This window comes from Bubalus kerabau, chromosome 18 (assembly GCF_029407905.1).
Source record: "Bubalus kerabau isolate K-KA32 ecotype Philippines breed swamp buffalo chromosome 18, PCC_UOA_SB_1v2, whole genome shotgun sequence".
Taxonomy (NCBI): domain Eukaryota; kingdom Metazoa; phylum Chordata; class Mammalia; order Artiodactyla; family Bovidae; genus Bubalus; species Bubalus kerabau.
Window position 1 is genome coordinate 7,499,113 of NC_073641.1, and position 26,751 is coordinate 7,525,863.

The 26,751-nt window shown below is 38.4% G+C and overlaps 1 protein-coding gene across 4 annotated transcripts in view; it reads left to right on the forward strand.

Moving 5' to 3' along the window:
- The window catches only part of CPEB4 (cytoplasmic polyadenylation element binding protein 4), a 73,208-nt gene that overhangs the window by 14,814 nt on the left and 31,643 nt on the right, over window positions 1–26,751 (forward strand). For 3 of the 4 annotated variants that reach the window (XM_055554896.1, XM_055554898.1, XM_055554897.1), the window contains exon 2: window positions 9,006–9,087. In XM_055554896.1, the coding sequence (XP_055410871.1) occupies window positions 9,006–9,087 (82 nt within the window). Of the gene's footprint in view, window positions 1–466; window positions 1,514–9,005; window positions 9,088–26,751 lie in introns of those variants that run through there. The other variant, XM_055554899.1, reaches the window with a different exon arrangement.

The following is a 26,751-nucleotide window of genomic DNA, read 5'->3' on the forward strand; positions in this document are numbered from 1 at the left end:
ATAGTGGCTGTACTAGTTTGCATTCCCACCAACAGTGCAAGAGGGTTCCCTTTTCTCCACACCCTCTCCAGCATTTATTGCTTGTAGACTTTTGGATCGCAGCCATTCTGACTGGTTTGAAATGGTACCTCATAGTGGTTTTGATTTGCATTTCTCTGATAATGAGTGATGTTGAGCATATTTTCATGTGTTTGTTAGCCATCTGTATGTCTTCTTTGGAGAAATGTCTATTTAGTTCTTTGGCCCATTTTTTGATTGGGTCATTTATTTTTCTGGAGTTGAGCTGTAGGAGTTGCTCGAGATTAGTTGTTTGTCAGTTGCTTCATTTGCTATTATCTTCTCCCATTCTGAAGGCTGTCTTTTCACCTTGCTAATAGTTTCCTTTGATGTGCAGAAGCTTTTAAGGTTAATTAGGTCCCATTTGTTTATTTTTGCTTTTATTTCCAATATTCTGGGAGGTGGGTCATAGAGGATCCTGCTGTGATGTATGTCAGAGAGTGTTTTGCCTATGTTCTCCTCTAGGAGTTTTATAGTTTCTGGTCTTACATTGAGATCTTTAACCCATTTTGAGTTTATTTTTGTGTATGGTGTTAGAAAGTGTTCTAGTTTCATTCTTTTACAAGTGGTTGACCAGATTTCCCAGCACCACTTGTTAAAGAGATTGTCTTTAATCCATTGTATATTCTTGCCTCCTTTGTCAAAGATAAGGTGCATGGACTTTATTTCATTTCTCCTCAACCCAGTTTTATAAGGGAGATGTGTGAAGTAAGGGAGATCCTTATTTCACTGATGAAATCAAGGTTCAGAGATGATATGATGTCAAGACCATTTGTCTAGTAAGTGGTGATTTAAACACAAGTCTTAGAATAGGTTTTAGTTATTTTTGTCTGCCAGGTAAAGTGGAAATGAACAAATGGTTAACAAGAAGAAGGAGTCTATTGATTTCGGAACTGACTAATCAAGTCTAGAATGCCAGGTTGTTTTTTTAATACAGTCAAGTGGTGACAAGAAATATTTATCACGTTAAGGATTTCTAATACTGAACATGAATGTGGATTATTTAGTGAAGGTGGAATAAAAGCAAATTTTCTCAAGGGCTTTCTGGAGAGATCTGATTCATCAGTTCACATGGGAAAAAGTGGAGCTATTGATTCAATCAGGGTAATGTACTAAAGACATTGATCCGTTTTGTTATAGTTTATTATTCTATTAGGAAACACTTGGTAGCCTAAGATCTGTAAGACTGTTTGCCTCATTATAAAGTGTTCATAATGAGAAAACACTGACCGAAGAGGGACCCTGCTAAGAAATATGAGATGCTAGTAACTGTAGTTTTTTCCTACTTGAGATAATTACTTCTTTTACTTTAACCTCTGACACTTGTTCTCTGCATTCAGACCCTGTATACAAGTGAAGGATATCACAGGTTGTGACAAAGTTCATTTAATAACGGACCACTTTTCTGAGCTTCTGCTATGAAGTAGACTCCACCACTTACTTGGTGACTTTGAGTGTAAGTAGTTAACGTCTCATAGCTTCATGAGAAGCCTAAAATGGGGGCGATAATTGTACCCACTTTACATGATGGTTGTGAGGAACTAATGTACAGAAATCATGCATCTTTTATCTGAGACACAGAGCCAGAAGAGATGTTAGCCATTTTAATAATGATGGTGGCAATGATGAGGGACTGACTTTGCCCTGCACAGTTGCTTCAGCCTGTGCCTTTGGGGATGAGTGGAGCTCACAGTCCAGGGAAGGAGGGAGTGGGTAGCCATCACAGACTTTGTTCATAAATATGGGCTGTCAGTGTGCTTGGCAGATACGGGAAAAGGGGACTTGTGTTTGCATAGGGATGGAAGGGTCATCTGAAAGTGGAATCTTGAAAGTTGACTATATTGTCAACTTTTGATGTCTGTGGCCTTAAATATTTAATCCAAGAAAATATTTGCGTTTTGGCGAATTTTGGATTAAAACTGTCATAGTTACCTTTGATTAATTATGGGCTCTCCTGGCATCTCAAATTTCGTATTTTTTTTGGCAGCTGTTATACTGGCACAGACTTTGCCTTTCAGACCAAAATGTTTTCCTTTCCCTTCTTCACCAGGGAGAAACTTCGAGAATAAGCCAGAAAGAGAAACTTCCATAAGCTAGTACAGATACATAGCAATCTGAGAATGATGCTCACAGTCATGTATGTCTTTATAGGAAGACAGTGAGTAAAGGGTGTAGCTGAATTTTGGCTTTGGTTCTTAAGAATGTCAGTTCAGTTCAGTTGCTCAGTCGTGTCCGACTCTTTGCGACTCCATGGACTGTAGCATGCCGGGCCTCCCTGTCCATCACCAACTCCCGGAGCTTACTCAAACTCATGTCCATTGAGTCGGTGATGCCATCCAACCATCTCATCCTCTGTCGTCCCCTTCTCCTCTTGCCTTCAGTCTTTCTCAGCATCAGGGTCTTTTCCAGTGAGTCAGTTCTTCGAATCAGGTGACCGAAGTATTGGAGTTTCAGCTTCAGCATCAGTCCTTCCAATGAATGTTCAGGATTGATTTCCTTTAGGATGGATTGGTTGGATCTCCTTGCAGTCCAAGGGACTCTTGTGCTTTAGTCAGGTCTAGTAATGCTAAAACATACTAACTCAAGTATGACAAGACAGGAACCAGTAATGGAGTGGTTATAGTGGTGGTTCTGTTGGAATTGAACTGAATTGTAATTTTTTGCCAATTTATGCATCTTAGAGCTTGGAAGAGAGGACTTTGTTTTTGATTTTGAGAGCAAAACCTTTCTCTTCATAAGTACACTGTAAAATAGTTGATATTTAAGCTGGACTGCATCATAATTGTTAAACAGGATGTAAGCTATAAATCACATGCCAAAGTATCTAATGAAATTAACCTGTGGAATGGAATTGCTTAACTCAGTCGTTCTCAAAGCGTGGTCCCCATCTTCACTTGGAAATTTAGTAGAAATGTGAATTCTTGGACCTACCGAGACCTACTGAATGAAAAACTTTGGGTGTTGCCTCAGTAGGCTGTGTTTCAATAGGACCTCCAAATGATTCTGATATACTCTTAAATATGAGAAACACTGGCTTTTATTGCTCATCTGGATATATTTTTTGAAGTCTACAAAATAGTAATTTTGGTTTGTGGCACAATTGCAGTCAGGTTGTTCATCCTGGTAGTAATAGACCCACAGGTTCATGTGCTTCTTGTGGCTACTTCTGGGATGTTACAAAAAGCCATGTCATCAGTTACTTGCTGATGTAAATCTTCCTATTTTGCTGTGGCAGTCAGGATTATTCAGGTGTATATGAAAAGGACAGATCTTACTCTTTGAAATGCTAATTTTTTTTTGTCAGAAGGTTATTTTTATCAACTTTGATTTTCATAGTGGCTTTTGTGGTTTTTCCTTTAGAAATTGCCCTGTAAAGTAGAGATGACATAAATTGAAACCAACCAGTTGCTGATGCAACTCAATGTATTAAATACAACAACTCAGGTTACCAAAAAAAAGAAAAAAAAAAAAAGATCTCTGCATTGTAATCAAGTTTGCTTTGCTGAGCCTTGAAAATAATTGGTGGTCTTTTATTTTCATTCGTGGTTGTTAAGCTCACATTTCTAAAGTCAGGCTGGTGGTTCAAATTCTGCATTCTCTGCTTAACCTGACACTGATAAAGTTAGTTAATCATGCTAAGCTATGCCGTTCTATCTGTGAAATGGGATAATAACTGAACACTTATTGTATAGAATTTTTGTGAGGACTAAATGAGATTATGCATGTAAAGCATTCAGTTCAGTTCAGTCGCTCAGTCGTGTCCGACTCTTTGTGACTCCATGAATCACAGCACGCCAGGCCTCCCTGTCCATCACCAGCTCCCGGAGTTCACTCATACTGCATTAGATCTTGATAAATGTTACCTGGTACTATTACTGTTACTACCATTTCTGCTCCTGTGGTTGGCTGTAGTTAACCTAGAGATGCAAGTTAGGTCTCTTAATTTGTGGACCACATCGATCTGTCATCTCAACAGGAAGAAGGAAGATAAGGCTTCTCTCTCTCTCATGTTTTTAGTGGCTCTGATATTATCCTATATTACCAATATACATTTTGTTGTGTTTTTTTCATTTATTGAGTCATACTTGAGTGCCTCCTGTTTGCTAGGTACTAGCAATGGCACCCCACTCCAGTACTCTTGCCTAGAAAATCCCACAGACGGAGGAGCCTGGTAGGCTGCAGTCCATGGGGTCGCTAAGAGTCGGACATGACTGAGCGACTTCCCTTTCACTTTTCACTTTCATGCACTGGAGAAGGAAATGGCAACCCACTCCGGTGTTCTTGCCTGGAGAATCCCAGGGACGGGGGAGCCTGGTGGGCTGCCGTCTATGGGGTCACACAGAGTCGGACACGACTGAAGCAACTTAGCAGCAGCAGCAGCAGCAGCAGCCAGCATGTTCCTCACCCCAGGACCCTTAAGGCAGGCAGAGTGTCTCATTTATTCTAATATGTGTCTTAATTAGTGTGATCTTTTGACTGCCATGACCATTATTTTACCCAAGGTAGCGCCACCTGCTTTGGAGTGAAACTTGGGCTCTTGAATCCAGACTAAGCTGCTGAACTAAGCAGTAATCTATCTGTGCAATAAACTGTGTTTTTCCCTGGTCTTAGTTTTTATCATTAAATTGAGAATTGTTGTTTAATTGCTCAGTTGTGTCCGACTCTTTTGTGACCCCATAGATTGTAGCCCCTCAGACTCCTGTCCATGGGATTCTCCAGGCAAGAATACTGAAGTGGGTTGCCATTTCCTTCTCCAAAATTGAGAATAATACAATCTAAATTATAAGGAGGTTTGAAGATTACTAATGACAGTATTTAAAAACTACCTAGAGTATTGTCAGATACTTAGTAGATTCTCAATAAAGACTAGATCTGCTTTTCTCTGTGGGCTGCCAAGATAAACTGGCAGTGGCGGGTTGAAGCAAATAGAGTTGTCAGTGTTTTTGTTTTGTTTGAGCTTTTATTGGAAATCAGGACATTCCCCCTTCAACAAATTTTTTTTTTCTTTTTTGATAAAGCTTGTTATTTTGCATTATGTATAGCATAATGAAAACATAGTGACTGTCCTTTTAAGACTTACAAGAGTTCATTTTCTTATTAATAAGATTAATTAACTCCCACCTTTTTCTGGGCAAGAAGTTATAAACTTTCATCAGTCATCCTCATTCACATCTTAGATTCCTGCCAAACTCATTATAATTTAAACTGCAAATCTTGAAAGAGCACAGACTGTTTTAGGATATGGGAAAGCTAAAATACAGATGTATTTTGTTGCTGGGAAAGGAACCTTAGAGGTTTAATTAGACTCTTTCCTATTTCAGATCAGGAATGAGGTCTAGAGGATGAAAGTGCTCAAGCTCACATGACATGTCACACTTCCTAATGTCTAATGCTCTGCAGATTTAGGCTGATGTTCATATTTTGGTCACCATCTCAAGTTAAATTAAGAAGAGCTATTACTTAACAGAATTTCTATTTTATAGTTAGTTTACTTTCTGGGAAATGAATTCTAGAAAATAATAAATGATTATGATGTTTGGGTTAATTAGTAAGCCAAAAAGGCAAAATCAAAGGATGAAACGTAGAAATCAGAACACTCTTGATTTGACACCTTGGTTTTTGGGCAGAAAAACCAGCATTGTTTGTCTGCTCTTATTTCTTGGGTTTATTTGTTTCTGTCCCCCTCCATCTACTTCTTAATGGCACAGATGTTTACACTTTAGTCCTTTTGGTAAAATTGGGTATTTAAAATAGAAAAAAATCAGTGAGAGAGTAATCAAAAATGATAAACTTTGGACCCTGCCTGAGAACAGAACATTTGCTTGGCAAAATATGTGGCTTGAATTACTATAGCATCATAAGAAACAAAGTGTTATACAAATGTAAAGTAGTTGTAATAATTATAATTTCAAATAAGATTGAATTGTGAGAAGTACGTGTTAGACATATTAGGCAAGAATACTGGAATGGGTTGCCATTTTCTTCTCCAGGGGATCTTTCCCACCCAGGGAATCAAACCCAGGCCTCCTGCATTGCAGGCAGATTGTTTATCCACTGACCTACAAAGAGAGCGAACATATTAGACCAGGGTTGGCAAAAATGTGGTACTTGTGCCAGTAGGACTTGTATCTTGCATTTACACATACATGTCTTTTGAGGCACTGTTTTCTTCTAAATCCATTCAGAGCCTGAAAATTCTTCTTAACACATTGCATCTGAGAGTCAGAGTTTGTATATTGGTGTTTATTTATCAGATTTATATTGTGACAAATGAAAACTAGTAAAAGTATAAAAAGGATAGAGGGTTTTTTGTTTTTTAATTCCACCAAGCACTAATGAAAATTTAGACATTCATTTAGGGTTTTAGTTTTAATGTACTCTACCAATTATAAGTCAGTGGTTGTTAGTTTAGCAAAAACCTTTATGTTTTAGACAATAGTCTGGAGAGTCCTGGGGCAAGGCGGTATGAAGTGGCTTTGCTGAATTCCACTACATTTGGAAACCTCTAGGTGAAAAGGATGCTTCTTTACTTACCAGAAGCAGCTGTCATAAAACAAACCAAACAAAAACACTGATTTTTTTTTTACCAACTCATTCTCTTGGGTGCTTTTGTCATTCCGTGACTGGCAAAACGCGAGTCCTGAAAGTTCACAGGCTGCTCACTCCTGTAGTTGCATTAAAAAAACAGGCTGAGGTCTCCTCTTACATCTCCCCCACAGCCATCACAGTTTCATTTTGCTTACCTACCCCCCACCCCACCCAGCTCTGAAAGGGGATTTAAAAAACAAACCTCAAGATAAGGAAATAGGAGAGAAAAAATGCTTTCAACACTTAATAAAAATTACTCAAAGAAATGCCTTCATTCATCAATTGAGGAAACGTGTGTGCTTTCTAAGCTGCCAGACCCTGTGTGAGGTACAGTGATACAGATACGTGGAACAAGGCTTTTCAGCCTGTTTCACATCATGTCATACATAGAAAATGAAAATACAGAAGCAGAAATCATCTGCCAGGGAGTTCCTGCCACATCAGGCCCTCTGGGCAGTCCTGTGTGTTGAGGAGATGAACATCTCAACACACCATCACCCTTTGGGAATTGTACACATGGGGAACATTTGATGTAAGACATACTTCCTACCCTTGGGAAACCCACAGTCAGAGGACATAGGCAAGTGAAGACTCTGAGCATTAGTGTCTCCAAGACTGGCTTTGTTGTGGAAATAGAGATCGTGGCTGGCCTGATTTTGAGTGTGGCTTATAGATTGTTGAAGGGAGGACAGATCCAGTGACTGCAGAATGAGATAGTGGAATTTGTTCTTAACTTCTTTCTCCAGTTATGCCTCAAATCCACTTGACTTCCAAAAGAATACGCATTAAAGTTTTGATTTAATTCAGCGCTTGAGATGAGGAAGTATAAAAACAGAAGAGTTTCTCCTTTTTGTGAACATTTACTCTTAGAAATTCTCATTCTGGCCTTTCCTCTTGCCTCTCTCTATTGACCATATTGAGAAGATGAGGACAATGAGGAAAGAATCAGGAGGAAAAGTGGGAAAGATATTCTGGAGGAGCCATACTAGTTTAGAGCAGAAGAGCATCTTAAGACATCTACTCCCCTTCCCATCTTTATCCCATGCCGTCCCAGGGGAAAAAACCTGTAACATTCTCTACTTTAAATATAGATGATATCCCAATATAACTACCCTTGGACCCTTCAGGTTGTGGAACTTAAAAAAAAAAAGTTTGTGTCCCACCCATAACAGTGGACATTTTTGGGTATCTGTTTGGTGGGTGGGGTCAGGAGGAGTGGTCCCTGTTTCAGGGAAGAAGAGTAATAGTGCAGCTGCCGTCTGTGGGGTCGCACAGAGTCAGATATGACTGAAGCGACTTAGCAGCAGGGTGAGTAGTCTTACCGAAGGACAAAGGAGAAATGTCAGAATGATCAAAAGATGGAGGACATACTCTATCAAACGTAAAGTTCTAGAAGTTCGCTGAAATGTGGAAAATGAGATCCCAGCAAGTCTGAAAGAAAAGGGGCGGGGGGTGGATAAAATTAGGCAAATTCTTTTAAAAAGCCAAAGCTTTGAATTAAAAAGTAATGAGAGAAAAATTTCATTGATGAGAGAATTCTGAAATCATGCTTCTGAAATTCCTTTGGAAGCCCCCTTTTCTTTAATAACCTTGCTGTGGTCTTTGTAAGTATATATTTATTCTCAAGGTGGGTCAGAAACAGGTATTACTGCTTTCCCTTTAGTATTTAATTTGAAAATGTTTTCATTTCCTTTTCACTGTCGAGCTAAACTTTGGTTTTAATGATGTCTAATACCCTGAAGAATGCCGCAGCATCAGCATGGTTGTGTATTTTCAGATTCCTCACCCATTCATGAAGTCCATTTTGTTAAGCCAGGGTTGAGACCAGCAGTGTTCTCCATATCCTGTCTTCCTTTTATTCTAATGGCAGAAAAATCAAGACTACTTTGCTACTTAGTGGTCTTGTAGACATTTGATGACTATTTTCAGATCTTGGCTTATAAGTAAATATAGCTATTCTGAATAGAACATGTAGATGTCACCTTAACAGAATACTGCTGAAACAAGTTTGGGAAGCTTTGCCACATTACTGAAATCTTAAGTGACAGAAAAAGATTATGAATTCTATTTTTATATATATTTAATATTCTTAACCATATGGAAATTAGTTTTTGCTTTGTTTTTGAAAGTAATGCTTTTATTGAAAATTACTATTGGAAATCAGATCAGTCTTTGCTGAGCCCTGGGTACTTGTGATTTTGGTATTTTGCAAGTGTTTAAAATGTAGTAATAATGTGCCTTACATGGAGAGGGAAGAAAATTCCTGCTTTTTGATCTGTGTCCCATCAGATGCAGCTTATTATTTTCTTTTATAATTATATGCTATTTTAAAAGTGGTTTGTGGCTGTTTGTGTTTACAGGATCGCCCCAGGACTTTTGACATGCACTCATTGGAGAGTTCACTCATTGACATAATGAGAGCTGAAAATGATTCGATTAAAGGTAATTTTCCAAATATAACTTTGATTTTAGTAAATAGTGTAAAATGTGTATTATTATCTGAGTAACTTGATGAGCAATATGGCGAATATTATAGGTTCACATTTTGTATCCAGTTCCATCTATTTTATACATGTATCTCATTTTGTTCAAAAATCAAACTTGATAGACATCCACTGTAAGCCCTTTACAATACCAATTAAGGGAACTACAAGAGTACTGATTGCTAAGGGAGGGCAGTTAACTGGAAAGATGGAAACCATACTTCTCATTTTTTTAAATTTTTCAGGCAAAACCTGCTTAGTATTGCTCACCTGTATGTCTGCTCACCAATGACAATAACTATACACTAGGAAGAGTTCAAATGTTGATAGAGCTTTCGGCCTAGTTTCACATTTTTTTTTTTTAATTGCCAACAGTTTCAAAGTTAAAATGAAGCTTTGTAGTTCTTGAAATCCTTTTTATATATTATGTTTAAAAAGTCGTGCTATTCCCACTTGGATTCTGGTATCAATTCTTGTACTGAATAAGATATTGCAGTTTGACTAGGCCTCAATTTCTTCATTTTTAATAAAGTACTTAGAACCACTCTTATAATAAGGGACTTGATAATGGGGAACTTGAAAACCACAGATGCCTGGGCCCCATTCCAGGTGTGGGGTGAGGCTTATGATTTTTTTTAATATCTCAGGTGATGTTCATGTGTAGCCAGAGTTGAGAATGACCAGATTAGGTGTTCTTTAAGGGCCATTCTAGCTCTGATGTTATGAAAACTACCCCACAAAATAAATATTTTTCTGCAAAAATTCTCATTTTACTATACTGCAGTTTTCCTGTTTGTTTTTAAAAACATTTGTGTTGTTTGGTATATTTGGTCCTGTCACTTAAGTTGTTCATTCATTCGCTGTTTATGAGCCTGCTTTTTGCCAAGACAGCTTTGTACTGGGATCAAAGGTGGCAAGGAGCCTATATGACTTTAAGTGGTAACTATCTTGGCCTAGTTTTCTTTGTGTTTGGTTTACCATATTACTGATGTAGTAAAACTGTTTTTCAGCAGACCTATAACAGTAAATTTTTTAATGAGAATTTTTTTTAAGTCTGGAAAGATGAAAACTAATATGTGAAAATATATGTATCTCTCTGATGAACAAATTTTGAAATAGGATTATTTTGAATGTCTTTACTGAATTCCTCATGGACTTCTGATGGCTTCTAATGGGGTTGTATACTTTGTTTCTGAGGAAAGATGGTCTTTCAGAATTGGCTTTTTATTTTGTCACTTCTTAGCACTCTGACTTTGGCTAGTCCTGCAGCCTCTTTGACCCTTTGTTTTCCCAGCAGAAAAATGAGGAGAGTCTAAGGCTCTTTCTAGCACCAGAAAAACTGCACACTTTAAAGTAGCTAAAGGAGAAATAGGAATATAGTTTGTGGATTGTACAGTCTCACTTTCCTGGTTTTGTAGTATAGTTACATAAGACGTTCCCAATTGGGGACACTGAATAAAGGGTACACAGAATCTCTCTGTACTACTGTTTGTAACTTGCTGTGAATCTGTGGTTGTTTCCTTAATTGGTTTAAATTGATTTAATCAGCAACTTCTTTTAAGAGCCTCTTCTCTTATGTAGTAGATACTAGGGATAATAATTAGAACTCATTTTCATGATAAGTGCCTGTGTCTTTTATCAGAGAAAACAGTTTACAAATGGCAGCAGTCATAAACCTTTTATTATGTCATGCTTCTAAGAAGTAGGGCTTCCCTTGTGGCTCAACTGGTAAAGAATACACCTGTAATGTGGGAGACCTGAGTTTGATCCCTGGGCTGGGAAGATCCCCTAGAGAAGAGAAAGGCTCCAGTATTCCTTTCAGAATACCCACTCCAGTGTTCTGGCTTGGAAAATTCCATGGACTGTATAGTCCATGGGGTCGCAAAGAGTCAGACACAACTGAGTGACCTTCACTTGACTTCTAAGAAGTAAGCCTCTAGTATTTTTATAAGAGTTTGTACACATTTTTCCAATAGGATTAACAACATTTGCTTGGTTTATCAGATATAGTCAGGACAACTCAGATTTATTTTTTCTTTTCTAGTTCACTAAGTGGCTTATTGTATAAACTTCTGCCTTTATTGTATGAAAAGAAAGATTACCTGCCTGCAATGGAGAAGACCCATGTTCAATCCCTGGATCAGGAAGATCTCCTCAGAAGGGAATGGCTAACCACTCCAGTATTCTTGCCTGGAGAATCACATGGACAGAGAAGCCTGGTGGGCTGCAGTCCATGAGGTAGGTGGCAAGAGAAGCCTGATGGGCTGCAGTCCATGAGGTATGGACTGCAGCCCACCAGGCTTCTCTGTCCATGTGATTCTCCAGGCAAGAATACTGGAGTGGTTAGCCATTCCCTTCTGAGGAGATCTTCCTGATCCAGGGATTGAACATGGGTCTTCTCCATTGCAGGCAGGTAATCTTTACTATCTGAGTCACCATATTCCCTTTTTAATTTCTTCTTACCAATATTTACCTAAATAATTACCTAGACTAATTTTCTAGAGATAATTAAAAGATAAGTCTGGTGACAGAATTAAACCTGATTGACCTAATATGGGAACACAAAGATTTTGTAAAATTGTGATTTATAAGAGGAAATATGCCAGAATGAAAGACCGTGGGTTTTCGAGTCAGATGGACTGGGATTTAAATTGCCATTCTGCCGCTAATTTGTGGTATGATATGATGTGTCTATAAAATCCAGCATACTGCCCAGTTCATTGAGAAAACACTCAATACATGGTATTGATTTTTATTACTAAACATCTATTTGTCTGTTTTCATGCTTATCAAATGAGAAAACCAGTTTCAATATAAGGTGCCAAGGTGACTTAAGCATATTAAATGAATTTGTGTATTTTTTCCTTTTAAGAGCAGTAAGGACTTCATAGATGAGTTCATGGTCCTAAAATGTCAGACAGTAGTTATGCTTTTTTTTTTTTTTAAACCAAGATGATGAACTTTGTACCATTGTAGTCCATTGTAATGCAGTTTTGCTCATGGGAATACTTTTATTTCTTGTCAGACTCTCCTCTCTCCTTTTAAAGTAATAATGCCTATCCATTTTGAAAGTAAATAAGTGGCCTCTTCATGTGCTCTGCTTCCTTAGAAATAGAGTAAACAGAAAATAGGCATTATTTCTGTGAGATTAGTATAGAACAATATGGCTTTCAGAAAAGTGGTATAAAGATGCAATTAAAAGAATTAATTTGAAAATTATTTTTAAAAAACTATCATGTGGAGGCAGATTTTATATTTGGGTTCATTTTATCTTAAAATGATTTTATAAAATGTATGTTGAATGACTTCATTTATTTTTATTTTCATTTGCAATCCCACATAGAAATGTGGTTTGTGTGTATATGTTTAAATAATAGAGCCTAAATTGATACAAGATCTGTCAATTGAATGAATTTGTAAGGCTGTATTATTTATTTACATAAAAAAATTAAATTTGCTTATTTTTTGGGGGGAAAAAGAAACTCCCTTAATGAAGTGGGTTCAAAATTTTATTTTTGCCATCAACAGACAAGATGTTAATATGTCTATGTCTCAAAACTTTCAACTTTCAAATATAATTTTTCAGTTTTTTATGAATATGCTGTTGATTCCAGTTGGCTTGTTTAGCAACCTTTAAAAAGGTAAAAGAAATGTGCAAATGGAATAGCTAGCTTTCATTTCATAATTTACATTAGGTTTTTTTTTAATTTTATGGTTTATTTAAAAATAGTTTTTCTAAGAATTTTAAGGCTTCTTATCATCTTCTCCATGTACAGAGGTTTACCTCTTTGAGAGGAAAAGGTCCTCCCTCTGCCTTATCTCTAGGTCCTTTCACTGATCAGCTGGCATGTCTGTATGTTATTTTTACCCATGACATTATGTATTGCCTTCTCCATAACTAACACCAGTGACGATCTGTAGCAGTTCTTCCCTGGAGACCGATTTCATTTTCCTCGTTGTGCACCCAGTCTCATAAGCTAAGAGCCTGTGCTGTACACCAGGTTTGAGTTATCTACGAGGTGGCAGCTTGCGCATTGCTACAGTAATTACTAGGCTTATCAAGTAATTCCTTCACCTGGACAGGAGAATCTTTTACCATTGTAGATGCTGAGATGTTTCCTTGGGAAATATTGTGTCTTAGTGCTATTTGTGTCTTCTCTCGCCTGTGAAATTGGTACTTACTGTTTAGAAATGGAGCAGCATGAAATAGATTAAAATCACGTGCCAGTGCATCTGCTTTCAGTCTCTGAAGCATAGCTTGGACACAGTGAAATAAAGATTCATGAAGTGGTATTATTTTCAGTATACGTAGGAGAGTCCTCTAAAAATTAAGGGGCCTTTTTTTTTTCTTTTCTGTATATGAATGGAATAAAGGAATATAGGCATAAACCAGTTTATGGAATGGAATCAGAGGGAGACAGCACTGGAATAAAGAGACAAATTATCAGAAATAAAATTATCAGATACCACACAGTTGAACAATCCATAGTTTCATATTAGTGGTTGAGTGTTTTAAATCGTATATATTAAAACAACTTAATATCCAATTTGCTTCATTTCACTGGAAAGCCTAATGAAACAGCAAAATTATTGAGTGAACAAAGGCAATCTGTAAATTGTCAAAACATTATATAGTTGTTCTTCAGATATTAATTAAGTTATGATCAGAATACTGGTTTAATTTTCCTCAATATATTATGAAATTAGAGTCTTTTACTCTTCATGTTGTTACAGAATGCATCTTGCTTCCAGGTTTTGGAAGGGGGAACTCAGTGTTATCTACACCAGTCTCTCTGAGTTTCAGGCATTTTAAAATACTTAATTTGCATGTGGGCAATGATGATTGAATTCAGAAATGCAAGTTGTTTAAAGTGCCAGTCTTTTACATATTCCCATGGTGCCCAAGAAACCTCCTGCATATGTTGAGTAACTGTGGGAGTGTGTCGTACAGTTAAACCTTCGTGCCTTACGTGCTTCATGTTTTCGTTTAGTAAGAACTTATTTGAAGAGCTGGACCTATCCCCCAAATGCTATGTATTTAATTCCTGACTGCTTAAGGTATTGTGACCTTGCATTTTAAAATAACTTTTGGGAATTTTTTTCTTTATCTGCACATTAAATTAGAGGGCTCTTCCCCGACTATTTTTCATATGTGTGAATTTGTTTGAAACAAATGCTTCAATGAGTGCGCAAGTGATGATTCCATCTGTGCCTCTTTTCTTTGTTGCTAAGAAAAGCCATTTATAATAATCTCTCTAGGAGAAAATCATGAAAATCAGTTGAAAGTTTAGTACACAAAGCCAGTTTTGTTAATTTTGAGTAAGATTTTCTGTGTCATTGTGAGAGAGAGAGTGACTGTTGGAATAATTACTTAAATTCTGTATCTCTACAACAGTGGAAGGAGTACAGTTAGTCTACTTTAAAAAGATATCATAAATAATAACCAGAAAACCTTAAATTTTCCTTGGATCCACAGTTCTTTTCATATTCCTATACGTAAAATTGCAGTCACGTAGTTCTGTATTTTCAAGAACAGGTGTTATATACTGATACAGATGTTTTGAACAGATATTGTGTATGACTTTATGTACACTGAGAAAGCTCTAGAACCTTTCATCAGAGTTTCTGAAAATAGGACTAAATTTTATATTCAGTTGTAAATGTGAGTTTCAGAGTACATAGTTTTAAATATGAAAGGGAGTTTTACAAAGTAATTTCTATTGCTATACTATTAAAATGATTTATTTGAAATAGTGGTGTAGGGATATAATTTCTTATAGTATTTCATCTTTTTCTGTTTAAATCAATGGCAATTTGTGGAAAGACAGCTATGTACTACTATGCAACCCAATCCCCAGTCACATTTTTAAAGGATTAGGTGGACATTTTTCTTCAAGGGATATTTAATGGTCCTTGATACAAAATACCATAGAGAAGACACGGATAATGCAAAGCAACTAAATTACATTTGGATTCATAGTCAAATTTCTCTTTCCTAGCAAATTACCATTGTGTGGTATCAAATGTCTTCTGGTGAATTGGAGCATCTTTAAATACTATAAGCCTTGAAGACTCAAGAGTCTTCCAGGCAGCTGCCCTGCAAACCTGGCTGGTTCTTTCTTGCTCTGTTTGGATGATACCAAATAATTCAAAGCAGCGTAGCAGGGGAGTGAGTAGTGGAGAGCTCTAGGGAGGAGAAAATTGCCTTACTCTTAGAAGCCTCATGAGTAATGGAGTAAGGCACACAGCAGAGAGTGCAGTTTATAAACTTGGTTATAATGAACTTTGCGTGTGGCTGTTGAGAAGTGAAGTGATTTCCTTTCCTTCCACACCCTCCCTTTCCTGACTGCTGAAATGGAACATCCTAAACAGTCTTTCTTTTGCTTAGTTGTGCTGAAGGATGGGACCTGGGCTTCTGCGTTGAAGTAACTTCCTTTGTGAGGAAGGAGGGGACAAAGTGGTGGACCATGACTGTCTGTCTACCGCTGGTGCAGGTTGAGTTCTGACTTCAGACCCACTCCTTTCTGGTTCACTGTTGCTCAGGATTCTTTCGATTCCTCATAGCACTGTGTAGGCAGAGTTTACAAAGGTGTGGGTTTCAAACTGTGTGACTGTACTTTTCCAGGTTGGAGGATTGCTGTTGTTTCAGGTTTGTTTTGTTTTAAAATTTTCAAGGGAAGGAGGGGAAAGGGAAATGCCTGGGAGAACAGAATGGGATGTCTGTGAACACTGATGTGATGGTAGCCTGAGACTGAAGTCTTCCTTATTCTAAGTTCTGAACTGAAACCAATCTGGTTCATACTAAATGCCCCTTGTTCCTTGGCCAGATTCTCATCTGTCGGACTTTTTATATAACATGTGCTGGTAAATACAAAGTAGTGATCCTTTGCCCTCCACGTGTTGGTGATGAAATATTGACCCTTGTTCTTATTTGTTCTGAAAATCATATAAGTAGTTGTCACAAAAGGGGAATTTGTCTTATGTCATCCATGATCGGTCCATAATTACTCAAGCAGTCTCCATATCTTAATCCTGAATACTGAACACAAAGAATCTTATTTGAGTCCAGGAAAATTGAGTAGGCATCTTAAAACATTATTGTGACTCTGTTTTTACCTGGATGAGAAGTGAGGGTAAAGGGGGCCAGAGGGGAAAGTGACAGTAAACTTTTTATGTTATTTAAAAGGTTAAAAAGCCTAACTGTTTCTAAAGATGCTTTTAACTCATACAGCTTTTTCTTTTCTTTGCAGCTGTATTAAAGCTCACATATTTTATGACTGTTGTGATTTACTTTTGTTAGACTCACATTCAGGGCAGGGATTGGTAAAGAAATAAACATTGGTAGTATTTATTGGTAAAGAAACTGGTAAATTTCTTGATAAATTGGTAATATTTATTGGTAAAGAAATAAATTTATATGACAATTTACAGTTAGAAATACCATATCAAAACCCAAGCAGCAATCAGGTAGTAAATTTATGAGTGCTTTTCTATAATCTTGTACATTTTCACATTAAGTATTTTGTAAGTAAGTAAAGTCGCTCAGTCGTGTCTGACTCTTTGCGACCCCATGGACTGTAGCCTACCAGGCTCCTCTGTCTATGTACAACGTAATAAATACAGATATTACAGTATGGACAGATAATAATATTATTTTCCATTCAGAAGTGAAATCTGAATAGCATTTAAGTAGTAAGGTTTTCAGACTTTGTCAGCAGGTTGTCATTGTCAAAATATTAGGGATCTCCCTACAGTATAAAAAGTAGAAGGAGGTCCAGAACATTTATAGAGATCCATTTTGTTCATGCACCATGTCTAAATTAACAATAGTATATTGTACCTTTTGATAGTATCACTTACTATTTTTCTGTTTTTTCCTTCTATATGGTAAAATTCTGTAGAGAGGTGACTTGCTATTTCATTTCCTGATAGCTACTAGAACAGCCCTATGTGCTATTAATCTGCATAATGAAAGCCCTTTTGATTATGGAGTAATACAATGGTGAGTTGTCTGTGAAGGTTTAAGACTTTCCTTAATCCTGTTATATAATCCTAGAATATGTTATTTGCTGACATTGAGGGAGGGGAGGCCATGCCACTTGATTCATAGCTCTCATAAAAATATCCGAGATTCTCTTTGCATTCAATTTAACAACAGGAAGCAGAACAGTTGCACAACTGTGCCACGTTGGAATTTCTTCCTGACACGTATGGAATCTCAACCTAAATATTGTAGGCAGTTGATTCATTTATCAGTTGTGTATACCTGATTTGTGAATTTCTTTATTTGCTGATCCTTATTGTTTCCCCTCATGTTGCCACTCTCCTCACTACCAAATTTAAAAGAAGGAAAAGAGAAAAGCGTTGATGAACTTGTTGCTGTTCTGCAGTAAAAATTTGCAAAAGGAGTAACTTTAAACTAGTTTTAAACTAGTTCAGTTATGTTCAGTCGCTCAGTAGTGTCCGGCTCTGCAACCCCATGGACTGCAGCACGCCAGGCCTCCCTGTCCATCACCGATTCCTGGAGTTTATTCAAACTCATGTCCATTGAGTCGGTGATGCCATCCAACCATCTCATCCTCTGTCGTCCCCTTCTCCTCCTGCTTTCAACCTTTCCCAGCTTCAGGATCTTTTCAAATGAGTCAGTTCTTCGCATCAGGCGGCCAAAATATTGGAGTTTCAGCTTCAGCATCAGTCCTTCCAATGAATATTCAGGACTGATCTCCTTTAGGATGGACTGGTTGGATCTCCTTGCAGTCCAAGTGACTCTCAAGAGTCTTCTCCAACACCACAGTTCAAAAGCATCAATTCTTTGGCGCTCAGCTTTCTTTATGGTCCAGCTCTCACATTCATACATGACTATTGGAAAAACCATAGCCTTGAGACAGACCTTTGTTGGCAAAGTAATGTCTCTGTTTTTTAATATGCTGTCTAGGTTGGTCATAGCTTTTCTTCCAAGGAGCAAGCATCTTTTAATTTCATGGCCTCAGTCACCATCTCCAGTGATTTTGGAGCCACACAAAATAGTCTGTCACTGTTTCCACTGTTTCCCCATCTATTTGCCATGAAGTGATGAGACCAGGTGCCATGATCTTAGTTTTCTGAATGTTGAGTTTTAAGCCAACTTTTTCACTCTCCTCTTTCACTTTCCTCTTTCACTTTTAAACTAGTTACTACTTTTCAAGTCAGGTATGGAGATGGCCTGGCTGCCTCTGGGCTTCATTATTTTGTCTGATTTGTCTGACAGACTTAGTCTGAACTCAGTCCCATATCAGTGCAGTCCGTTCTAAAAGCAGGGCTCTTTTTTATTCTGCTTATTACCTGGTAACCATTAAATTAAGAACATTAGTGAAACTCTGAACAGAAAGTAGTTCCATAATCTCTTTGGTATCCAGTTGAGCTGATGCCAGTTGCTGTACTTTGGGAAAGAGAAGGAGGAATCAACCAATTAGAGGAACCTTTTTTAATTCTTGAGAACCAGCACTGAAGTGCAGATCTTCTGAAGAGCAGCCATGATTAATTACTCTTAATTTGTATAAAGAATCTAAAAAAAAGTCTTAACTTCTACTGGCTATAATATGCCAAATAATAAATGTCTGTCATGGTTAATTAAATGGAGATACTTAAATTGGCCACTTGATGTCTTTTTTGTAAAAGATCAGAAGTTGTTAGCTTACAATAGACTTTTCCAAAGTGTAAGAAATAAAGAGAAGCATTGAGGAGTGTATTAAGACCTGGTTTTGCCATTAGCAGTTACATGGCTTAAGTTGGTCACTTCTCTCTAGATCTTGGTGTCTTCGTTTAAAAGAGGAAGTGCAGGGATTGAACTTAGTAAACTTTAAGTCACTATCAGCAATTCCACACAGTCTCTGGCATGGTATTCCTAAATGTCAAGGTTGAAGGTTTAATGACTGAAAGTAGCATATGGGTTTCATGTGAGCATTTAATATTGAGTAGCTTGTAAGAAGGCAATGGCAACCCACTCCAGTACTCTTGCCTGGAAAATCCCATGGGCAGAGGAGCCTGGTAGGTTGCAGTCCATGGGGTCGCAAAGAGTCGGACATGACTGAGCGACTTCACTTTTACTTTTCACTTTCATGCATTGGAGAAGGAAATGGTAACCCACTCCAGTGTTCTTGCCTGGAGAATCCCAGGGATGGGGGAGCCTTGTGGGCTCCCATCTATGGGGTTGCACAGAGTCGGACACGACTGAAGCAACTTAGCAGCATCATCAGCAGCAGTAGCTTGTAAGAAAGGATATAACCAGAAATCAGTCAGATCTGCTCAGTTGAGTCGAGGCTTTGTTTCTAGAGTGCATTTTTTCTTTTTGAGATAAGCCTAAAAATGCTATGTCTCGGAAGCAGTTGTTTAAACTTGGCTTTATGTAATGTTTCTGTTCTTAATTTGTGGATCATGGGCCTCTTCAGACATGGTAATTATTTGATGGGATCCAGCATTGGAGAAGGAAATGGCAACCCACTCGAGTCTTCTTGCCTGGAGAATCCCAGGGATGGGGGAGCCTGGTGGGCTGCCGTCTATGGGGTCGCACAGAGTCAGACACGACTGAAGTGACTTAGCAGCAGCAGCAGGAACCTATTAGAACCAAACATTCCAGTTAGATGATAGATTTGTCATGTGTGTGTTGCATGATTATCTTTTAAAGCATGCAGATGCTGATGTAACACAATGAAAATACATTTAAAGGTGTTGCTGAATTCATAGTAGCCTTCTATTATTAAAGGGTTTTCTTGTGGTTGTTTTACTTGTAATATCCACTGGAGTGGGGCTTGAGGGCTTCAGTTATGGTGGGGAGCCTCTGCGAAATATTTTGATTAGCGTAGGTCTTAATAATTATGAAATGTTATGAAACACTGCTGTGGAGAACTTCTCTAATTGTTCAGCTTTAAACTCCTGCCATTAGAATGTTCCCCATTACCAAAAAGAACATAACTAAAAAAGGAATTCCATAGAGGAAAATGGTGAGGATGAGGACAAAGGGGGAGTGAGGAGTCACTACCTTATCCTAGCTTATCATCTCCACCAAGTATTAATAGCATTTTGGAAGGTTGACTCTGGGGGCATCTGTAGCCATCTTTTTGCTTTTTGAAGCATAGCTAGGGGTGTGGACTGTTCAGATTACAACTGGCACAGTGCCAGGGGCACGGGGAGCCCTGTGACAATAGGGGTGCCCCCTGGTGTGGGGTAACACAGCAGCCCTTGTTAGGAGGGGGAGATGGCCTCCTTCAAGCCACGTAGTACTTTACGTTTTAGCTTCAGCTTAAATTCCAGCTCCACACACATTTGAGCATATTCCGTGTATTGGGTAGTAGTAGGCCACAGTGCACATTTGATGCTGGTCTTTATATTTCTTTTTTGACGTGGACCTGGACATTCTGTATAGGAAGCAGTGTTAACAACAACTTTCAAGTGAAAGGGCAATTACTTCTGATACCATTTCTCTGACTTTTATGCTTTGCCCCTTCTGAAAATTATCTTTAATTTAAATCCTTGAGATAACCTTCCACATGAGTTTTGTGGTCTCCAATTTATGGTTGAAGAGACTATAGTTCCGAGAGATGTAATAGCTTTGGAAGTCAGTCGACTAACTGGTGCCTGGAGAATCAGGATGGGACACAGAGCCTCCGGCTGATGGTCTGGTAGCCACACAATAGATATTTATGTGCAGCACTTATGAGGAGACAAACATTAAAAACGTTTATTTTAGTACACTTTAGGCATTCAGGTGTCTTAATGTAGGAAACTGGGGACAGAGTTTAATATCTGTATTTTATCATGCTGCTGCTGCTGCTAAGTCGCTTCAGTCGTGTCCGACTCTGTGCAACCCCATAGACGGCAGCCCACCAGGCTCCCCTGTCCCTGGGATTCTCAAGGCAAGAACACTGGAGTGGGTTGCCATTTCCTTCTCCAGTGCAGGAAAGTGAAAAGTGAAAGTGAAGTCGCTCAGTCGTGTCCGACTCTTAGCGACCCCATGGACTGCAGCCCACCAGGCTCCTCCATCCATGGGATTTTCCAGGCAAGAGTACTGGAGTTGGGTGCCATTGCCTTCTCCGGTATTTTATCATAATCTTCTGTAAAAGATTCAGATTTTGCACACCTGCTGATTTCTTATTGGAGGGTACTTTTCAGAGGGTGAAGGTGTGGAATCACTGAGCGAACTTTTCCAAGCTGGCTTTTTCTTTTTCCTCATTCTGATTCACCAGGTCTGTCGTGAGACTTAAGCATGTGTATTCGAGAAGTGATTCAGATAGATGGCTTTCCCTCCTCACCCCACCCTCTTTCCGCTTTGAGAATCACTTTGAATATGTATGTAAAGTCTAAAGTTATGGGAGGCTGTTCATAAAACAAATATATTATCAAGCAGGTAGTGCCAAGCACTATTTTAGCCTGTTGGGGTATATAAGGAAATAAAAAATAAGACTCTTGACCTCGTGCAGCTTATCCTCCAGATAATTTGCAGAGATCTTCAAACAGCCTGTTTGTTATTTAGTTTTGAAGGCTAATGAATAAGAGGAAGACTAAGTGCCTTTAGTATTAATAAAGGAAAATAAGAATGGGGCCTTTTGAGAAATAACAAATGAAATTAGATATGAAATTCAAGTGAATGTTAAGGTTCAATCAAGTCATCAGAATTTATATTAAGTAAGTGATTAGTGTTGCTGATAGGTGTGTATGCAGAATGCCAATTACTGACTTTGCTGATTGCTTTTGGGGTTTGGACTTCAGTAGCCAGTGTTAAGGGGCTTCCCAGGTAGCACTAGTGATAAAGAACCCACCTGCGAATGCAGAAGACATAAGAGACTTGGGTTTGATCCCTGGATCGGGAAGATCCCCTGGAGGAGGGCATGAAAACCCCTCCAGTATTCTTATCTGGAGAATCCCACGGACAGAGGAGCCTGCAGGCTGCAGTCCATAGTGTCGCAGAGTCGGACACAACTGAAGTGACTTGGCACGCATGCAACCAGTGTTCAGAGTGGCTTGTCTCTAAAGTTCTCAGTCATTTGGAAGCAACTTACTTTATAGTTCCTAAGAACTCCATAAATTTGTCTTGATCTTCATGTTAGTGCAGAGAGCCACTTCTCAAAATCTTTACCTTCAGGTTAGTTCTACAATTATTTATTTTAATCTACTGGTTCTTTTAAAATAGGTCTCTTATAACACATGCTTGTTTTAATCAACATTTTTACAAGATAGGAGAATTTTAATTAATTAAATTTTAATTTTAACTGCCTTGGCTTTGTTTCTAGATTGCTTAAAACTTTTTTAATACCCATTGGTCTGTTTTTCCACTTTTCCTTCCATTATATTATCTTTTCTTTTTTTAACTGGCTTTGGCTCATTTACTTTGAATAAAAACTATGCCTAATATTTTAAAGCTTGAAAAGTTGCCATTAATCGCTGGTATCATAACATCCTCTTAAGGCAAGTTATCTTGTTGCTCTGTCCTCTAAATGTAGCATCCAGTGTCAGAAGGCCTCTGGCAAGGATAAAAATAGCCTTCCTGCTTGCTGGTTTGTTGTTAGGTTTACTGGCAGTAGGAAATGCTTTTGAATTCCTTAATTGGGTCAGCTCTTTGCTGGTGTCTCTCTAGACATTCCCGTCTGCCTGAAATTCTTAGATGCTTTTAGATCTTCCACCTTTATACCTGCCCTCAGTTAGAGTTAAAGCAATCCTTATGAAACCTTCCTTAATCTGTAGAAACATAGCCCATTGACTTTACTTATCTTAAAGATAAAATGTTATTTTCTCTCTTTTTTTTTGCCACTCTGTCCTCTGATTTTCAGCTACCATATCACAATTGAAAAATTAAATCTGAGCTATTGGTGCAAAAAGAAGTTCCTCTTTGGCTTTTATTGAAAAGAATATTTTTAAGTTGAATTTCCCAAGTTTTCATTTCCTAAAATACTGATGCTACTTTACCAGTTTGGCTATCATAAAAGAAAAGAGTTAGCTTTTTTTTCTCTTATCTCCTGAAAGAAGAATTATATCCCTGTTTATAACTTAGAACATTAGCAAACTCATTTCTCTGAAGCTGAAAAATTCCCCCAGATGGCCACTCCTTTCTTCAGGGTTCCAGTTTGGGTCTTACTTGGCAAGGAGGAATCCTTCCTCTTTCTTTCTCTCACAAGTGGGAAACTGTTAGTTGTCTCTGGCTTTTAAGTTACTGAAGGGAAAGGAATTACTATTAAGTGAACACATACTCTATCCAGGGGGACTTTTCTGGGCATTTTGCAAAAATTATCTTATGAATTTCTCACATGTACATGAAAATAGCTCTGTTTTTACTTCAGAGAAACTAAGTAACTTGAACTTAGATGAGATTGGTCCAGCTCCGCGCTTTGCACTGCGTGTTTCATGCCAGAGAGACCACTAGCTGCTAGCTTTGTTTTATTTATTCAACAGCTATTTATCGAGTGCCTTTCTCTGCTCTAAGCTCTGGGATGTGAGACCCAAAACCTGTCCTCAAAGATTTTGTTGCCCTAGAGGAAGAGAGTTTAGAAATAGGTGATTTAAATACAGTATATAGTAAGTGTACAGAGAAGGCAATGGCACCCCACTCCAGTACTCTTGCCTGGAAAATCCCATGGATGGAGGAGCCTGGTAGGCTGCAGTCCATGGGGTCGCTGAGAGTCGGACTCGACTGAGCAACTTCACTTTCACTTTTCACTTTCATGTATTGGAGAAGGAAATGGCAACCCACGCCAGTGTTCTTGCCTGGAGAATCCCAGGGACGGGGGAGCCTGGTGGGCTGCTGTCTATGGGGTCACACAGAGTCGGACACGACTGAAGTGACTTAGCATAGCATAGCATAGTAAGTGTAAAGAGTGTTGTATGGAGCCAGTAGGGCTGTCTGAACCAAGGAGCAGGTGGCTTTGGGCAGGTACTTTCCATAGGATGTGAGGCCTAAGAAAGAAGCCACCTGGGTAAAAGGCAGGGGGCTTGAGTGGTGAAACACTGGAGATAGAGAGAAAGGAAGGCATTCCAGATGGAGGAAGGGACCCAGACGAGAAAGTTAATGGGCCAGTAGCTCTGAATATCTAGAGTATGTAGAAGGGAAATGGCGGTGAGTTAAGAGAATTCAAGTATTTTTTACAAGCTCCAACCTTTAAACTGAAAGTCAAATCTATCCTGGAAAGGGGTTTTGTGTAGTCTAAATTCTACATGTATGTGTGTGTGTGTGCGCGTGTGTGTAATTGGCTTTTTGGGGAGGGGGGCAAGACTCTCCATCCAGTTGATGTCAGTCCCAGCTGGTGTCTCCTTCATAATTTTGCATGGAAACATCTTTACTGGCAGTTGATTGTATCACAGATAGGTCATGGGGTAGAATAAGGTTACTGATTATGCTTTGTGGAGTTACTTTTAGGTCAGTGGAAGAAATTATTAAAAATGATTATCTCTGGGGACTTGCCTGGGAATCTGGTGGTTAAAATTCTAAATTTCAAATGCCAGGGATCACAGCGGGTCTAATCCCTGGTCGGGGAATTAAGATTCCCACATGTCAACAATAAAGTACAAAATGATCTTTGTATCATTAAGTGATAAAACATAATGAGCACATTTTTATTAGTTCATATTTATATGTATTCTGCATTTGTTTTAGTATAAAGTTAGTATTCAGAAACTGAATTTATCATTTCTTGGACCTTGCTTACATCGTGCAGGCCCCCACAATGCCATCTTGCTGCAAATCTGACAATATTGGTAGAAACAGCAAATGTAGAAAGGCAGGAACAGCACCTCCTTTAAACAATTATTTATGGCAGTAAGAGCAGAACCAGGAGAAACATCTGTAGTTAAACAACAACAAATAATGTGTATTTATATGTATGAATATATTTGTGTGAGTGTTGTGCTGTATTCATAAACCTTTTTATCTATCTTAGAAATGGACCTAAGTCCATGCTTATCCTTTCCCTGTGAGAAATTTTTAATGATGTTCAATGAAAAGAAAGAAACTTGAAGTCACTAAGTCATGTCTGACTCTTTGCAACCCCATGGACTGTAGCCTACCAAGCTCCTCTGTCCCTGGGATTTTCTAGGCAAGAGTTCTGGAGTAGATTGCCATTTCCTTCTCCAGGGGATCTTCCCAAACCAGGGCTCAAACCCAGGTCTCCCACATTGCAAGGAGACGCTTTACCGTCTGAGTCATCAGGGAAGCCTGTCCACTGAAAACCTCTCCCTTTTTGTTAGTACCTAACAAAATTAACTCAGCATTTGAGGCTGCTTGTCACTCTTTTGGTCAGCATGGCTATATTTTACACAGCCTTGCCGAGCTGCCCCCTGTTATCATTCCTTGCCCTACCATGCCCCCAACAATGCTGCATGACTGAGAAAGAGAAGGCCATAGCATGAAATCTAATAGCACTAGAGAACATTTGATATTTTTTATTGCTTGTGTGTTTGAAATGGCAGCATTTATTATATCATTTCCTGCTGAGTCATCAGTAGCAATACTATCTGGGTTAGTTTTTAGAAAATAACTTATTTTACCTAATTTTGAAAGTAAGAGATACTAATTTATTAGAGTATTTCCTTTTAGTTTTTTCCCTCCTTTCATCTTATTAACTCGGTTACTTTAGTTAGTGTCTTAATATGAGAGTTATGATAGTGCATACTGTTCTTTTGAGCACCTCCTCCCCCCAGTAATTCTTAGTCATTCTGGTTGGTAAATATTGGTTCTTTCCAACTCGCAAATGCCTACTTGGAATCTGAATCTTTTCTAGGCTGTAGAATTTGGTAGTGTAGTTCCCCAGAGTCACACTGTATCAGTTGCCTATATTTGGCTAGGTTGAGTCATGTCACCAAATATAGTCTATGCCTTCTGCAAGATGCATGCCAGGCTTCTGGCTCAAAATGCCACAGCTGGCCTCCAGGGACAACTACTTTTCCTGTCATAGCGTCCCTTAAGGTTAGGACTGCTGATCTGGCAGTATTTCTTTGTGTTTATAACATAATCAATACTAAGACCCTCAAAGACTGAATTTTATCCACGAAATAGATTCACTTGCCAGAAGTCCTAATGCTTTCCTTCTCCCTTGAGGAATTCAATTCTAAATGTACCAAAGCCTGGGTTATGTTTATAGGTAAATGAGTTATCAAAAAGCAAAAAACAAAACTCACAAACACTGGGTTATATTCATATTTAGATATGTCAGTGATTTTTATTTTACTTCAGTATATTCATTTGTGAAATGATGGTGTTTTAAGTTCAGTGGAGTAAACTCATTGAATACTTATTTGGTGCCCAAACAGGAAACTCAACATACCTAGGTTCAATGGCAGCAACAACAGCAACAAAGCTTTAGATCTTAAAGAGGGGGGCTGTTACTTAAGAGAGATAAGACAGTTAGCAAGTAGCTGAGATGATTACCTAAGATGGTTGTCTATTGCAGTATAGATAGAAATAAAATTTGGTGAGTTAATCTAAAAACGGGGGTTCTTTTTTGGGAAAGGTGCCCTAGGGAAAATAATTGAAAAAAAGACAAGTAAACAAACAAAAAAGATTTGAAAATATTCTCCATTGGAAACAAAGAGGTCTTGGAGGGACGGAGGGGGTTGTCAGTAATCTAGCCAGGGACTAGAAAATGCAAAACTGCTGGTGAAA